Here is a 14446-nt window from a genome sequence, read left to right as displayed (position 1 = left end):
TTTCTTAACTGATTACCAATAGATCGTTCCTGTGTTGTTGGGGTTTCCTCTTGGACACCTTCTGATGGCGCTTCTTGAGTTTGTGATGTCTCCGAACCTTGGAGAAACCCGACCTTACTCTGAAAGATGAGTCGTCCTCCATTAACAATCTCAGGATCAACAAGCACAGCTTTAAATTTAGTGTTTGGTACTTTGTCCTTCATCTCAGGAAACTTCTTATTGAACCGAACATCTCGGGCTCGAATCATGCGATTGTCCTCAGAAAGCCAGACCTTGTAAATATGTCCGTGATGACCCTTAATTCCAACTAGTTGGCCTTTCTATGCCTGTGGTGCCATTTTGTTGCTTTTCACCCTCTTCTCAGGAGGAATGCGAATGTAGGCAATATATCCCTATGTTCGGATGTGTTGAATGTATGGTGTATATTCCAGGTTGATGGAACTGAATATTGTATGAATTGGCGACATCCAGTCTTTGTTGGTGCTTGTTGGCAAACGATTGTTCATATACACGCTTGCTTCTATATATAATGGCCATAGAATATCAGGAAGGCCTGTCTTAATGTAGATTGCTTGTGCTCCCTCCTGTAGCAATTGTCTAGCTCTCTTAACTTTCCCGTTTTGTTTATGAGAGTATGGAGGAGCGTATTGAATAATGATGCCTTTTTCGTTCATCTAGAACTTAAATTTATCTGTAGAGTACTCTGCTGTATTGTTGAAGCCCATTATTTGGACCTTTAGTCTGCCAGCTTGTTTCTTAATACTTACTTTCCAGTTCTTGATCCGTCCTGGCGCTTTGGCTTTTGATATCAAGAAGAAGATCTAATGATATCTAGTGGCGATATCAATTCTGTGTTGTGAATATCTGTAGTTGCTGTACCTAACTGGCTTGTGTTTAATTAGATCCCAGAAGATATATTCAAGAAACTTTGAGGCCTTCACCATGGGTGTTCTGCTTATTATAGTATCTGCTTTTGCCATCTGGCATGATTCGCAGTTAAAGTCCTTTAGTCCTGTTAGATTAAGGCGAATGCCCGCTTGTTGATATGCTTGAATGACTCTTTCCTTTCCCGCATGGGCGAGTCTCTTGTGCATTAGCGAGAATTCCACCTTGTCTCGTATTGTGTTTATCGGGAGATTAGTAAAGTTGTAGTACTTGTATTTCTGTTGATGTTGTAGAGTCGCCATGTTGTTCTTCCAGATAATGCTGCTAACTGTGCTTTCTGACTTTCTCTTGATGAGTTTATCTTTGTATCTATCCATGATGATTCCCTTTTCGCGAAGGATCCCTGGACTGAGTATGTTTGCCGCTCTATCTGGAGTAAATACTGCACTTCTAAGCGACAGGCTTCCATGTTGCGTATTGATCTTTACTGATCTATGTCCTATCGTGTATATTTTGCCTCTATTGCTTGTTGTTATTGAATCTGTGTCTTCGACTTTCGTGAGGAAGGTGAACTATTTTTCTTTGTTGAAATAGTGTATTGAGTAACCTGAATCAATAAGAATATCATTAGATGTAATTGCGGCTCTGTCTGTTAAAGATATTGCCATTGACTTTCCATCTTGTGTCTTATTCTGAGTGATCTCTTTACTGGAATCCGCGTTATGCTGAAAGGGCTTGGCAGCGGCCGTGAGAGTTTTCTTGTGTTCGTTCTTGAAGTCATTATCCAATCCTGGAATGATTTCCTCGATAAATAGCGATAAGTCTTTAAAAATCTTATACTCTTTTATGCGGAGATCTTCACTAATGGTAGTCGTGTTCTAGTGAGTGCCTGTGTTTCCCGCATTAGCTATTCCATAGCTTCCTGTATTCTGTGGTTGCGGTTTGGCTCTCTTCTTCTCTGGATGCAACTTCTAGCAGTTGCTTAGTTTGTGTCGAAAACCTTTTCTGTTTGGTGGATAGGTTATACAGTTGGAATCTTCCTCTGTCTCTTTCTCTTTTTTATCTTCCTTCCCTTTCTGTTGCTGAGCATTGGGATGGTTCTGATTCTTTTTCTGTTGAATATTGACTATACTGGTTTTTGCCTGTGCTTCTGCATTTGCTTGTTCGTTCAGAAATCTCGCAAACCCCTCTAGTGTGACTTCATGATGCATCTGCATTTCGTGTCGCCAATTGGAATACCAGACTGGATTGGTCTCTTGGATTCCTTGTATTGCAACATGTAGATAGAATCTTTCTGGAGTTCTAGGCTCTTTTGCCTTTAGCTCTCTCTATGTCTTGTTGAGTTTAGTGATATATGCCTCTAATGAGGAGAAATCCTTTTGTTTGAGACTGAAGAAAGTTGTTATTGTGGTGTAGACGTCCTTATCAGGAGAACTCTGAACTGACGATCGAATAATCTCCTAAGTTTCTCGTGCTGACTTGTTTATATCCCAGCTAGAGCGCTTGATCTTGTTTTGGATTGTATTAGAGAGACTGGAGATTAGAATTAATTTTGCAGAAGCTGCCTCTCTTTCTAATCGATCTTTGGTATCTTCTGTAGTATTTGCAGGAGGAATAATATCTCGCAGAATGTACTTCTTTAGTCCTTGAGACTCTAAGGTAATAGTTATTAATGAACTCTAATTGTCGTAACCAGCTGCCGATTTTAGCTTCTTAGCCGGCGGCGTTGAGTATGTTGTCCTGTCCGATATGATCACTTCACTTTCTTATCCGGAATGTGAACTCGCTTTAGTGCTGTTGCCTTGCTTGATTTGTTCTTGACTTTCGTGTATTTCTGCTTGATGCGCTGTGTATCTCGTTATCTGAGTGTGTGCCTGATCTTATATAGACCGTCGTGGCAGAATCTCTTTCGTTAAGCGATCTTTTAAGGGACCGTGAAGTGGTGTAGCGGCTTAGGCAACCGCAGCGCTATACTTCAGAATTGCCAAGGCCTATGGCAATGAGGTGACTTGATCTTGATGATACCCTTTCTACTTACGTTGATGATCTGCAAGCTGTACTGCTGCGCTTGCCTTGAGGAATCTTTGGATACCTCTGCAAGTAAGACCTCTCTATAACGGATGGCAAAGAGGCGTTCTGATGAGGTATAGTGAGTGGGGAGATGCTTTTTGTCACTTTTGCACCAATTTGTAACTCTTAAAAATGCTGTTTTTGGCGTTTTCACCTCTTCTTTGGTGTTTTGGCCGTTGTGTGGATCTCTCAGTCAAACTGCGGAACACGCGTTGTGGATCCAATTGTGGAGAATGTCAGGTATCTATATGATTGCAGTCTCTGAATCACTGAGAATTAGGCGTTTTGGCTCTAAAATGAGAGGCTAAGGGTTCGAATCCTAAATTGATTGTGTTTTTCTGAAATTTTTCGTCGTATGGGGCAATGCGTATAATTGTTGAGAACCTAAAATTGTTCTTAAATGCGTGTTGTTTTATCGTAAAAGGAAACCAGAAGAGATGAAATATACTTCTTAAGGTGCTGATTTTAATGAAGTGATCAGTTAGTCGATTAAAAGCTGTTTTTCATGTGACGTAAGGGCCGAAGCGATATATATCAAAATGTCGACCAGTTAAACACAAAAAAACAAAAGAAGCTTGTCGCATTGCATTTCTACTTCCTGGGATAGTGAGTGTAATTAACGGCCAATAAGCAATAAGATAACCATTTAAGGGTCTCTTATAAAGATGCAGTGGTTAACGCGAGGGCTTATAACCTGTCAATAAGGGTATATGGGCATAAGGTGTGTATGTAGGAGAAAGCTAGCTAACTGGGCCCTAAGGGCAGGCTACATATAGAGGGATGTGGGCCTAAGGTATCCACATCTTAACAACAAAGGCTAAGACGCTGCAGTCTGTGGCTCATGTAGTAGGAAATTGGCCCTGAGGGACAAGTGCAACTTTAGCGCTAGTTCGACTGCCTTCATACATCATCGCCCGCCAATAGCAGCGCCCTTCACTGCTACTCAGAATGGACGTCCTGTTGCTCCTCCAGCACAAGCATTGCCAGCCCAAAGACAGGGTAGTTCTCCCTCTATGGCAAGCCCTCCTGTTCCGATTTTACCAGCCGTGAATACATACGAGAGTCAGCCGCGACGGTCTATACCTCTGTCGCTGCCGCCGCCACCACCGCCACATCATCACTCCCCAGTGACATCTACCCCCGGCAGCGGCACCAGGCCAGATTCACATAGTGGTCAACGTAATGTCGGGGCTTCAGTGTGTTCAAACAGTCCTTCTGCTGTTGACTCCATGACAGCGGTCATCGACGAGGGGACGAGTACTGAAGAGTTCTTTGGGAAGAGCAGTGCAGGCTCTTTCACCGCTCAGATCAAAAAAGCCATCGACGTGAAGCTAGGGAAGTCTACAAGCTCAAGTGACAATGCGTCAAATATATCTCGGTCGGCTGGGGTCATGGGCCCTGCCTCAGTCGCATCACCAGACTTCTCATACGTTCTACCCCCACGGAGGCAGGCTGATCATCTTATAGAGCTGTACTGGTTCTACGTTGATCCGCTGTATCCGTTCTTGGACAGGAACCGATGGACTCGTGCTTATAATGCAATATTCTCCGGAACGGCCATGGACTTGAATGAGCGAGTCTTCGTCGCTACGCTGAACGTCATCTTGGCCCTATCCACCCAACTCGTCGAATCGCATTCGTTAGAACAGCGAGAACAGTCGAGTGACACATACTTTCAGAGGGCACAGGAGTTATTGCCAATGAGCCCCTGGGAACCCGGGTCTCTCGAATTGGTGCAGTGTTTACTGGTAACGAGCCAGTATCTTCAGAGCACATATAATCCTCATCAGACATGGATGGTTATTGGCTCTGCCATCAGGATGGCCCAGGGATTGGGACTTCACCTGCCCGAGACCTCAGCGAATCGTTCGGACCCTGGCGAGCGAGAGTTGTTGCGCAGGATATGGTATGGTTGTGTTCTAATGGATCGGTGAGTGAACTTGACTGTATCTTGGCTCTCGGTCAGCTAATCCAGCCAGCATGGTATCTGTGACCCATGGCCGCCCTGCCATGATCTCCCAGCATCCTGCAAAAGACGTGCCACATCCAGCGGAAGCTTCAAACGCCCAGAACGGAATGCAAGGTTTGGAATATTACAGCTTCTTTGTGAGATCAGTGCGACTTTACGAGATTATCCACAAGACCATGATCGCATTCTATGACGGCTCACAGGGAAATCGTACGAAGGAGAAGGAATCACATTTTGACCTTGAAGGTGTAGATGGCGAGGACGAAGACCTTGACAGAGTGGTCCAACTGGATCGCTGTATCAGCAGATGGCAGTCAAAGCTACCAGATCATATCAGGTGGGAGTTGCTGGAGTCAAATAAGGATGAAATTGCGCGTCGCCAGGCTGTAATTCTTCGGATGAGGTATGTGTTTTCTACGTCCACGGCTTTCCATAACGACTGACTCATGAACAGATTCCTCCATGCACGTATCTTGCTACTGCGGCCAGTCCTTTCCAGATTCTGCCTCACACAATCTCCCCAGGACAAAAAGCCCATGGACGATAATCTCCAAGCTCGTGTCGTTCAACAAGGCGCAATGTTCTGCGTCACGACAGCTCAGAATATGATCAACACTCTGGTAAAGCACCAAACACAAGATGGCACCGTTGGTCTGCTTCCGGCCTGGTGGTATCGAGTATACTACATCTACTCCGCTGCTACAGTCTTGATAGCCGCCAAACTTCGACCAGATGTCTTCTCGGCCGTGGAAATCGGGAGATCTTGGGGCCAAGCTATTTCAGTACTCAAGGCTCACGAGCAATTTGGCCAGTCTCCTCGCCGGTGCGTTGCAGCGCTACATATTCTTTCTTCAAAGATCTTGCAAGCAACGCCTCGTGGTTCACCGGGACGTGAAACGACGAACACTAACAGACTCGGCGAAGGGAACAACCCAGGCCTCCCTCAGCAACCGATGCCGAACATGCAAGTTCCGGATCTTGTTCAGCGACTTGCCGAGGAGTTTCAAACCCCAATACCGGACTTTAATCCCCAAGAGCTTGCAGCGTTCAACTTGGATGTAAATGATATGTCATGGCTGAACGATGTTCAAGGAGTTTGGGAGCTTTTAAACGAATAACACAGTGGAAAAGTTGCTTCTATGTCTATTTACCCAGATCCCATGTTTTAATATACCAATTACTCGAAAACCATCTTGTTCTTAACACTTCCCAACTCGGTGATGCTAACCTCTACAACATCGCTGTCATTAAGATACCTGGGCTCCTTCATTCCCATGGCGACACCACATGGTGTTCCTGTGAGAACAACGGTTCCAGCCTCAAGCGTTGTTCCTTGGCTGATGAAGCTGACGATCTCCTCGACACCGAAAAGGAGATCATTCGTACCCTCGCTTTGTCTCTCCTCGCCGTTGACAGTTGTTGTCAAGTGCAACTTGGAAGCATTACCAACGACAGCTGGAGAGACGAGAAGAGGTCCAATGGGTGCGAACTTGTCGAAACCCTTGCTGAAGCACCATTGAGGAACGCCGCCGGCCTTCTTGGGGTCTCGTTGCCATGCTCGAGCGGATACATCGTTGGAGACGACGTAGCCTGCTACGTAAGAGAGAGCATCTCCCTTAGTGATGTTCTTGCCGGACTTGCCAATCACGATGCCCTACATATTGTTGTCAGCCAGTTTCTCGGCAAAAGGATAGACCAAAAACTTACCAGCTCTCCCTCGTAGTCTATTGTGCCATCTTGGGCGATCTTGGGAATGGGGACATCCTCGTTGAATCCGGCAATTGAGGTAGAGGGCTTGATGAACAATGAGGGATAAGGCGGTGGTGTTCGGCCACCTTCCTTGACTAATCATCCAAGTTAGTGTAGGTTCAGTCAATGAGTAACTCATCACTTACTGTGCTTGATGTAGTTAAGGCCAATGCATCGGATGATAGGCACATCAGCCGGTCGCAGCAGCTCCTTTACAGCCTTCACATGTACCTTGTCACCCTTGGTGAGTTGCGCCACAGGACTCTGACCCTTGTACTCAACAGCCCATAGGTCATTCTTGGCCAACTTCTCAGAAAAGTCCTTGTCATTCTCAATGACAGGGTCTCCAAAGGTCTCGTTTCCGTTGTCATCGACAAAGCGGATGAGGCGGTTCCAAGTTGTTGAGGACATTTTGCGAGAGAATGAAGATATGAAATTCCTGTGATACAATGGTGCTGCAATACTGGCTATTCTCATTGTTGTATTATCTTCAAGGCTGTATACTACCTGTTATAGTTGTTTCCAAAAAGACGTGATGATTGTCGGAGACCGTTTGTGTTGAGATCCACTACTGTAGCCACTCATAGCGCGGTCCGGTCGGAAGATGAAAGCCCGGATCCCACCGGAGTCAACCCCGAGGACGGACATTGACTTCGGCTGTTGTGGATGATTGATTAAACGCGGTTCAATGTGACCGTTGTGGCAATTCACTTACCTATCGGCGCTACTTCTCCAGCTTTCTCTTGTCCGGGGATCTTACGATTGTTGTCCACTCCTAGACCATCAACCCGCTATTTAGTTATCTACAGAACACTCCAACGACGCTTGCGAATCACCAACTAAGTGAAAAATAATCTCCATAGAATCTTTACTCTTCCACGAAACCACAGAAATAATGGGGAATTATACTAGCACAGTGACCTCGGGCGTCTCGGATGGCGACTCACCAGAGATGAAGCAGTACCTCAGCGAACTACCATCCAAGAACTTGGAGCCTCTTTGGTCACAGATGAGCATGATGGTACCGCCGACACCAAACCCCACAGCGAAGCCTCACATGTGGACATACAAAGAAGCCTTGCCTCATTTGGAGACAGCCGCCAAATTGGTACCAGAAGAAAAGGCTGAGCGACGAGTCTTGATGCTAGTAAACCCTAGTATGCGTGAGTAAATCAATCATAGTGCTGAGCTCATTTGACTGACCTTTTTAGAATCACCATACACAACAGATACTATTTATGGAGGCCTCCAGATCGTCAATCCTGGCGAGACAGCGCCAGCACATCGACATCTGGCCTTCGCAGCTCGCTTCATCATTGATGGCGAAGGTTTCACAGCTGTTGAGGGCAAGAAGATGCCTCTAATCAGAGGCGATGTTGTCATCACACCAATCTGGCACTGGCATGACCATGGAAACGACAGTGATAAGCCAGTCGTCTGGTTGGATATGTTGAACCTACCGCTATTCCGCTTTGCTCCAGTTCACTTTGCCGAGGGCTACTCTGACCCACGCTATCCCAGCGAGTGAGTATCTTTCTACCGTGCACGACTAAAATGCTCTTGCTAACGCTGTCAGACATTGCGACCCTTGCGAGTTTCGTTTCCCTTGGGCTCCCGTTGAGAAAGAACTCAACGCTGACAAGAGCGACTACTCCATCTATCACTATAAGCTCTCCAATGGAAAGTCCTTGTCAACATTCCTCGGCGTTCAGGCCGAGAGATTAAGCCCTGGTGCCACGGTGGAGTCACAAGAAAGCCAGTCCTATCTTTATCACTGCTATGAAGGAAAGGGTCGCACTGAACTTGTGACGCCGACGGGGGAGACGATGACGTTCAAGTGGGAGGCACGCGATACTTTTGCTGTGCCCTCATGGTGCAAGGTTAAGCATATTAATGAGTCTACTACGGAGCAAGCATACCTGGTGGCTTGTCACGATGGTCCATTTCTTGAATGTTTGGGTATTCAACGAAGAAAGTAGTAGTCTTAGATGGTCGATATGTTGCATAATCGTATCTTTTTGGATAAATTATCACCAGCTAGCTTTAAGTCTAGCACATGGTCAACATTTATCTTTTCATAGCCTACTTTTGTTTCGAGATCTCCACAGATCTTATCTGAATCACGGTACAAGGCTGTAAGACGATAAACAATGAGTGCAGCATGACACGAGACATTTGTAAATGAAATGGTAGGTTGATTAAGGTGAAGTTGCCATAGATTCTATTCGATATGGTTGAAAGGTGCAAGAATGAAGGTCCACATCATAAGCGCCCGGAATCTGGGACCCAGGTGACAACTAGACTTGGCTGCCATCACTTACCAGGTCCCTGAGCACTGACACGCTGTCGCTCAATTGTAATGAAGAAGATACTGGTATCGGCAGTGCCACCGCCAGGGTTCTCCACGACGAAACCACCGCTCACTGCATCCGGATCCCAGTTATCGTTGTCAAGATCCTCCTCAGAAACAGTCTCAAGAGCCTCAGTGTAGTGATGGTCCTGGGGCTCCTTTCCAACAAGATCCTTGAGAAACTTCTTGTACTCGTTGTACAGGTTTTCCTCAACAAGCGCTCCAGTCTCATAGGTTATGGCAGAGTAAAGATGAGCGTCAGCGCCTCCAACCTTGTCGTTGTGCTCGGTGTAGAAATTGGTAATTTTCTCCTTGGCTGTGTCTAAGCCATTCTGGTCAAGGTTGTAATGGGCGACAATGGCACCTTGCTTGGTCGCAAGGATAACACCGAAGCAGCCAGCGAAGGATGAGCTTCCAACGACGTGATTTCCAGCAGCAGTGAAGTCTACAAACTTGGTGTCATCTTGGTTGACGTATGTGTTAGCTTTTTTACTGTCGTCGAGCTTGCTCTCGTAGGCTTCTAGCTCAGGAGTTTTGACTCTGGCGTAGAGATGCTGATCATCGCGAACAGCGAGCCTTGGGGCATTAGCTTTTTTCAAAGATGACTATAGGTATGAAACTTACTGGGAGGTGTAGGGTGCAGCGATGCAAAGCTGAGAAGCAGCAAGGAGGAAGAATAGCGAGGCCAACAGCTTGGCCCAGCCGTTCTGGAAACTCTTGGAGCCCAGCATGATGATGAGCTAAAAAGGTCTAAAGAGCGACGGTTTAAGCGAGTGTATAAAACGAAAGACGGTTGAAAGACTGTATTAATTGATGCAATGAGATGGGTGATGAGAACGACTTTAGAGTCTCTGTCCTACATATATGCTAAACAGAGTAGGGATACCAGTGTAAGCTAACACTGACAAGAGTAATGCAACACTGGAATCTCCGACCATCAACCGTCAAGGCTGGAATCAGGATGAAATTGCAGTACACGAGTTCCATAGAAAGGATCGCGAAAAAGCGGGTTCGTTGTTCATTCTTGGCATGATCTGTCTGTGCGGGATGGGACTTGCAAGGCGGGACGAAGTTGAGATCGTCAGCCGAGACACGAAAACTCCGAAAATCCTGGCCTTTCCGTCTTACCCGTCAGCTTGTCCGCGGATAATGATAGACGAGAAGTTCGAAAGACGATGCAGAGTAGTTAATTAGGATTCCAACTTTATTGTCAAGTTCACTGCTGATCAATCCTAAAACTGGATCAAAGTTGCATTGGCTTATTGTATATCATGGGTATCTATTGAGAAAACAATATTTTGTTGGCTCAAGGTATCACTCGGCGCTTATGGGTGTTCATCATAATCTCATGGACTTGCATAGCCTCGAATATTCGCGATGCCGAACGCTTTGCCATGGAAGGGATGGTTAGATTGCGATCCATAGATAAGCGTGAAGGATTCGCTTGATGTGACAGTCAGCCACCATTGCAAGGCTGAGGATGTCACGGCCTCGAAGGATCAAGCGTTGCAACATGTCTGGCCCAGTAGGGCGCTCAGCTCTGGAGATCTTGGGCGAATGGAGCATATGTTGGTCAAAGGGTCCAACTTTCGATGTGCCTCTACCCACTTGTTCGGTTTGACTGTTATCTTATAGGCCAGTTCTGAAGACGTGGGTCGAACGGATGTAGCGGCAATTGATGGGATTACGCGTAACAGCATCTTTAAGATTAAGCATGTTTCTTGACTATCGCTTTGGTTATGGTGGAAGTCGACGATGAACAGACCTGAGACTGAGACGATGGTTTTATGGTGGAATACTGAGTTAACCTAGTGATTTGCATTGAGATATTGCTTCAACAAGTAATTAACACTCAAGCTTTGACACAATCTGAGGCCGAAGAAGTAATGAACGACTTTTTTCGCCCACTGCGACAGTGACAAACGTAAATGGAAATGCCCGAACCAGGGCGAGGCCACAAAAAACGATTCATGTCGAGCAGAAGAAAGAGATTGAAACTGGAGATCCATCAATCATGCGCATCCTTCAGTGGCCTTTGCAAGGCTGTCTAACGTCATCAATGCAACCTTACAAGTTCAGCTCCGCATCGAAAAGGAAGCGATCCACAGGGGTAAGCGAGGATCCAAGAAACTTTTATCAGACGGAAAAGGGAACCCGACGAGATGTGGCTTGGAACGGCACGGGCCGATCTCATAACATGGCGATAAACCTACAATGTAACTAGGATTCGATCCTTCTGAACCGTTTCAGTTGCATGCCCACTCTGCTGGACTAGGAAGATTAGGCTGGCCACAGCGCTTTGTCATCATGGATAAGCCTCAGGGGGCAAGAAAACACCGGACCTTATTATAGGATGTCAAAATAAAGTTGTCAAAAAGTCCCCTAAGTTTAGGCTAGATTTACCTAAGTATTTTTATCATTTAGGGTTAAGGTCCTAAGTTTTATTTTCTCCCCTAGATAAACTATGGACTTGAAACTTTAGCTAAGATGTAAGCCTGAGTTAGTATCTGGGTTATATACCTATCTGTTGTGTCCGAATTCTTTCGCGTAGGCCTAGCCCGACATACTCATACTGAGTTCTTTCATTCGTTCTACACCAACTAAGTCATTCTTTTGCTTTTGAGACCTAGACAATCACTCGTTATGCGTCTGGTCGGTCTTGTTGTGGCTCTCGCCGCTTTGGCAGAGGCTCAACTCCCCGAGACTCCTGGAGCCAACGGTGAACCCACCACCACGACTCTTCACCCTCTTCCTTTTGAGACTACTTCGTCTCGGATTCTTGTGTTTGATGAGACGACTTCTTCAGATGTTGCACTTCCAGAGACCAGCACAGGTGTTCCCGTACCTAACACTGCATTTACTTCAACCGAAATCTTGTCTGAGCTGCCTGAGTCTAAGAGTACCGACATTGCGGCTGGAGATACTTCTACTGCCAATGGCGAGTCGCCTCTTGACTCGACATCTTCAATCGCGATCCCTGTTGAACAGCACACTACTGAGACGGGACAGCCCACTGGTCCCGAGACTACAGCCCAGCAGCCTCCAGCTTTCGACACTACAACGTCACAAGGGCCTCCCGTAGCAGAGACAACTACTCAGCAACCTCTTGCCCTTGATACTGTCACAACTGATCAGACACCTGGTATCGAGACTACTAGCCAACGGCCTCCTGCACCTCAGTCAACTACTGAGCAAGGCCCTGCTGTTGACACAACCACCCAGCAGCCTCCTGCTCAGGACTCAACAACTGAGCAGCTGATACCTCAGGATACCACTTCCCAACCATTTATCGGGCAAGAGACCACCACTATCCAGCCTCCTGTTATCGTCACCACTTCATCAGAACAGCCTGTTGATGAGGTGCCATCCACGACTGAGAAGCCTGAGAACCCCAACCCTACTACTACTAAGCAGGAGGAAGCTAAGCCTACTAGTAAAGACGAGGAGTCTGATCCTAAGTCCGAAGACTCAGGCAATGAGGACCCCAAGACTAAGGATGAAACTGATCCTCAGCCCACCACCAAGCAAGACGAGGCCCCTGTCACAGTTCCTCCTGCTGCTGTCACTGCTGAGCCCCAAGAGACTATCTCCGGTGTTACTGACAACACCCTGCACAGCACCAAGGACAGTGATGGCAATGACGTCGTTGTCCCTGTTCTTTTTGGTCCCTCCTGTCTGATCTTTTGTGAGCATGCTGGTAAAGACAATGGTCCTGGTGGTATTGTTCTTTGGGGCATTGGTAAGTCCACTGACTTCTTCCGCCTAACGTTTGTACTGACAGGAGATTTAGGACCTGCACCAGGAAGCTACGTCCTTCCCCCTCTCCCTGGCATCACTCCTGCTCCATCAGCTGTAGTCATCAATGGAGGTGTACCGACACCAGTTGGAACTCAGACACCCGAGGATCCTGATGACCAGGACGATGATGATGACGACGACAAGAGTACTGCCGAGGAAGAGACCAAAACTAAAGCTAAGACCACTGAGGCTAAGTCCACAATTGAGTCTTCCGCAGCTTCCACTACTGAGGCTAGCACCACTGAGCTGCCTCAGCTATCGATGGGCGTTGAGACAGTCGTAGTGAACGTTGATGCTACTCCTACCACCGGCGCTACCTCCAGTGAAGCTACGACGGAAGCCACCAGCACTGAAGCATCTACCCAGACTACTGAGCTTCCCCAATTGTCTATGGGCGTGGATACGGTAGTTGTAAACGTTGATGCAACTCCAACAACTGGAGGAACGACTGAGACTTCTGCTGCTACATCTACAGAGACCACCGAGGCTACTACTCAGACGACTGAGCTTCCTCAGCTGAGCATGGGAGTCGACACAGTCGTTGTCGATGTTGATGCTACCCCTACCACAGGAGGTACCGCTGAGACTTCCGCTGAGTCTGCCACTACTCAAGAGTCGAGCACTGGGGTTTCCGGGACCACGGAGACCCGGGATACCACTACCGCCGAGATGACTTCAACAGAGGCCACGACTGCTGAGTCTACGACGGCAGGACCTACATCTACTGAGACCTCTGTGCAGTCTACTACTTTTGCTACTTCCACCACTACTAAGGAGCCTGAACGCGAGTATCCTTGCATCATTCATGCCAATCCGGGCATTGATCCTTACTGCGCCTGTGAGACTACAGTCAGCGGCAAGGGCTTCTATGTTTCCACTGATTTGATCTCGTCGTCTTGCGCCGACTACACAACCTTCCCTTCCTCTATCCCTACCGATGCTTTTGAGCCCAAGGTGACTGAGAAGCCCGACCCCGAGCCTTACGTCAAGACCGACGATGGCACAGTGGTTTCTTATCCTGACCGCACAGTCAAGGTTGGAAACTACCCTGGTGGAAAGTATACTTACACTCAAGGTGTCGGAGACGCTGTCACTCTCGAGACTCCTTTGCCGACGCAGACTGATGCGAACAACAAGGGCTCCAGCCAGTGCGGCAGCATCGATGATGCATGCGACCGTGCTTTGAACGATGGTTTTGATGATGAGACAACATACAAGGACTACGTCTCGCGCTATGCTAGGATCCAGAGCGGCATGATCATGCTCGCGTCATTTGGTCAAGCTGGTTGCACGGCCCAGTTCAAGTGCGATGACTATGGTCTCGGAATGAAGGGCAAGGATATCAAGGATGCGTAAGTGAACCCTTGCATGGTCGATGATGAGTGTATGCTAACTATTTCGCAGCGTCCAGTACATGAAGGATAATGATGGAGTGAGCAAATGCGGAACAGCTTACCTGTCTAACAGTTGTCAGATCACGCTGAACTACTGTACCAATTGTCACCATGACGGTTGATCAGCTGTAACTCTGGCACCATGGAAAAGATAGTTTTATCTTAGCAGTTTTGATATAGATTTGTTGCCGCTTTGGATACTTCATGAAACTGACGCGTCGGCGCGTGGAC

The 14446-nt window shown here is 47.1% G+C and overlaps 5 protein-coding genes; 3 read left to right on the top strand and 2 right to left on the bottom strand.

Moving 5' to 3' along the window:
* Positions 1–3968: 3968 nt before the first annotated feature.
* FFUJ_10570 (related to C6 transcription factor) lies at positions 3969–6042 on the top strand (the record flags this gene model as incomplete). XM_023569369.1 has 3 exons in its annotated part: positions 3969–4885; positions 4935–5327; positions 5379–6042. The coding sequence occupies 3 exons, from the start codon at positions 3969–3971 to the stop codon at positions 6040–6042; spliced, it is 1974 nt and encodes a 657-aa protein (XP_023436593.1).
* Positions 6043–6101: 59 nt separating this feature from the next.
* On the bottom strand, positions 6102–7084 carry FFUJ_10569 (related to bifunctional 4-hydroxyphenylacetate degradation enzyme; the record flags this gene model as incomplete). XM_023569368.1 has 3 exons in its annotated part: positions 6102–6578; positions 6632–6768; positions 6820–7084. The coding sequence occupies 3 exons, from the start codon at positions 7082–7084 to the stop codon at positions 6102–6104; spliced, it is 879 nt and encodes a 292-aa protein (XP_023436592.1).
* A 484-nt stretch (positions 7085–7568) lies between these two features.
* FFUJ_10568 (related to gentisate 1,2-dioxygenase oxidoreductase) lies at positions 7569–8652 on the top strand (the record flags this gene model as incomplete). XM_023569367.1 has 3 exons in its annotated part: positions 7569–7836; positions 7885–8197; positions 8250–8652. 3 exons carry the CDS (start codon positions 7569–7571, stop codon positions 8650–8652), a joined length of 984 nt encoding a protein of 327 aa, XP_023436591.1.
* Positions 8653–8986: 334 nt separating this feature from the next.
* Positions 8987–9754, bottom strand: FFUJ_10567 (uncharacterized protein; the record flags this gene model as incomplete). XM_023569366.1 has 2 exons in its annotated part: positions 8987–9599; positions 9648–9754. The coding sequence occupies 2 exons, from the start codon at positions 9752–9754 to the stop codon at positions 8987–8989; spliced, it is 720 nt and encodes a 239-aa protein (XP_023436590.1).
* Positions 9755–11666: 1912 nt separating this feature from the next.
* On the top strand, positions 11667–14337 carry FFUJ_10566 (uncharacterized protein; the record flags this gene model as incomplete). XM_023569365.1 has 4 exons in its annotated part: positions 11667–12762; positions 12814–12966; positions 13039–14173; positions 14226–14337. 4 exons carry the CDS (start codon positions 11667–11669, stop codon positions 14335–14337), a joined length of 2496 nt encoding a protein of 831 aa, XP_023436589.1.
* Positions 14338–14446: the final 109 nt, after the last annotated feature.

This window comes from Fusarium fujikuroi, chromosome FFUJ_chr10, assembly GCF_900079805.1.
Source record: "Fusarium fujikuroi IMI 58289 draft genome, chromosome FFUJ_chr10".
Taxonomy (NCBI): Eukaryota; Fungi; Ascomycota; class Sordariomycetes; order Hypocreales; family Nectriaceae; genus Fusarium; species Fusarium fujikuroi.
Note: the sequence above shows the minus strand (reverse complement) of the source record. Positions and strands in the feature narration are given on the sequence as shown.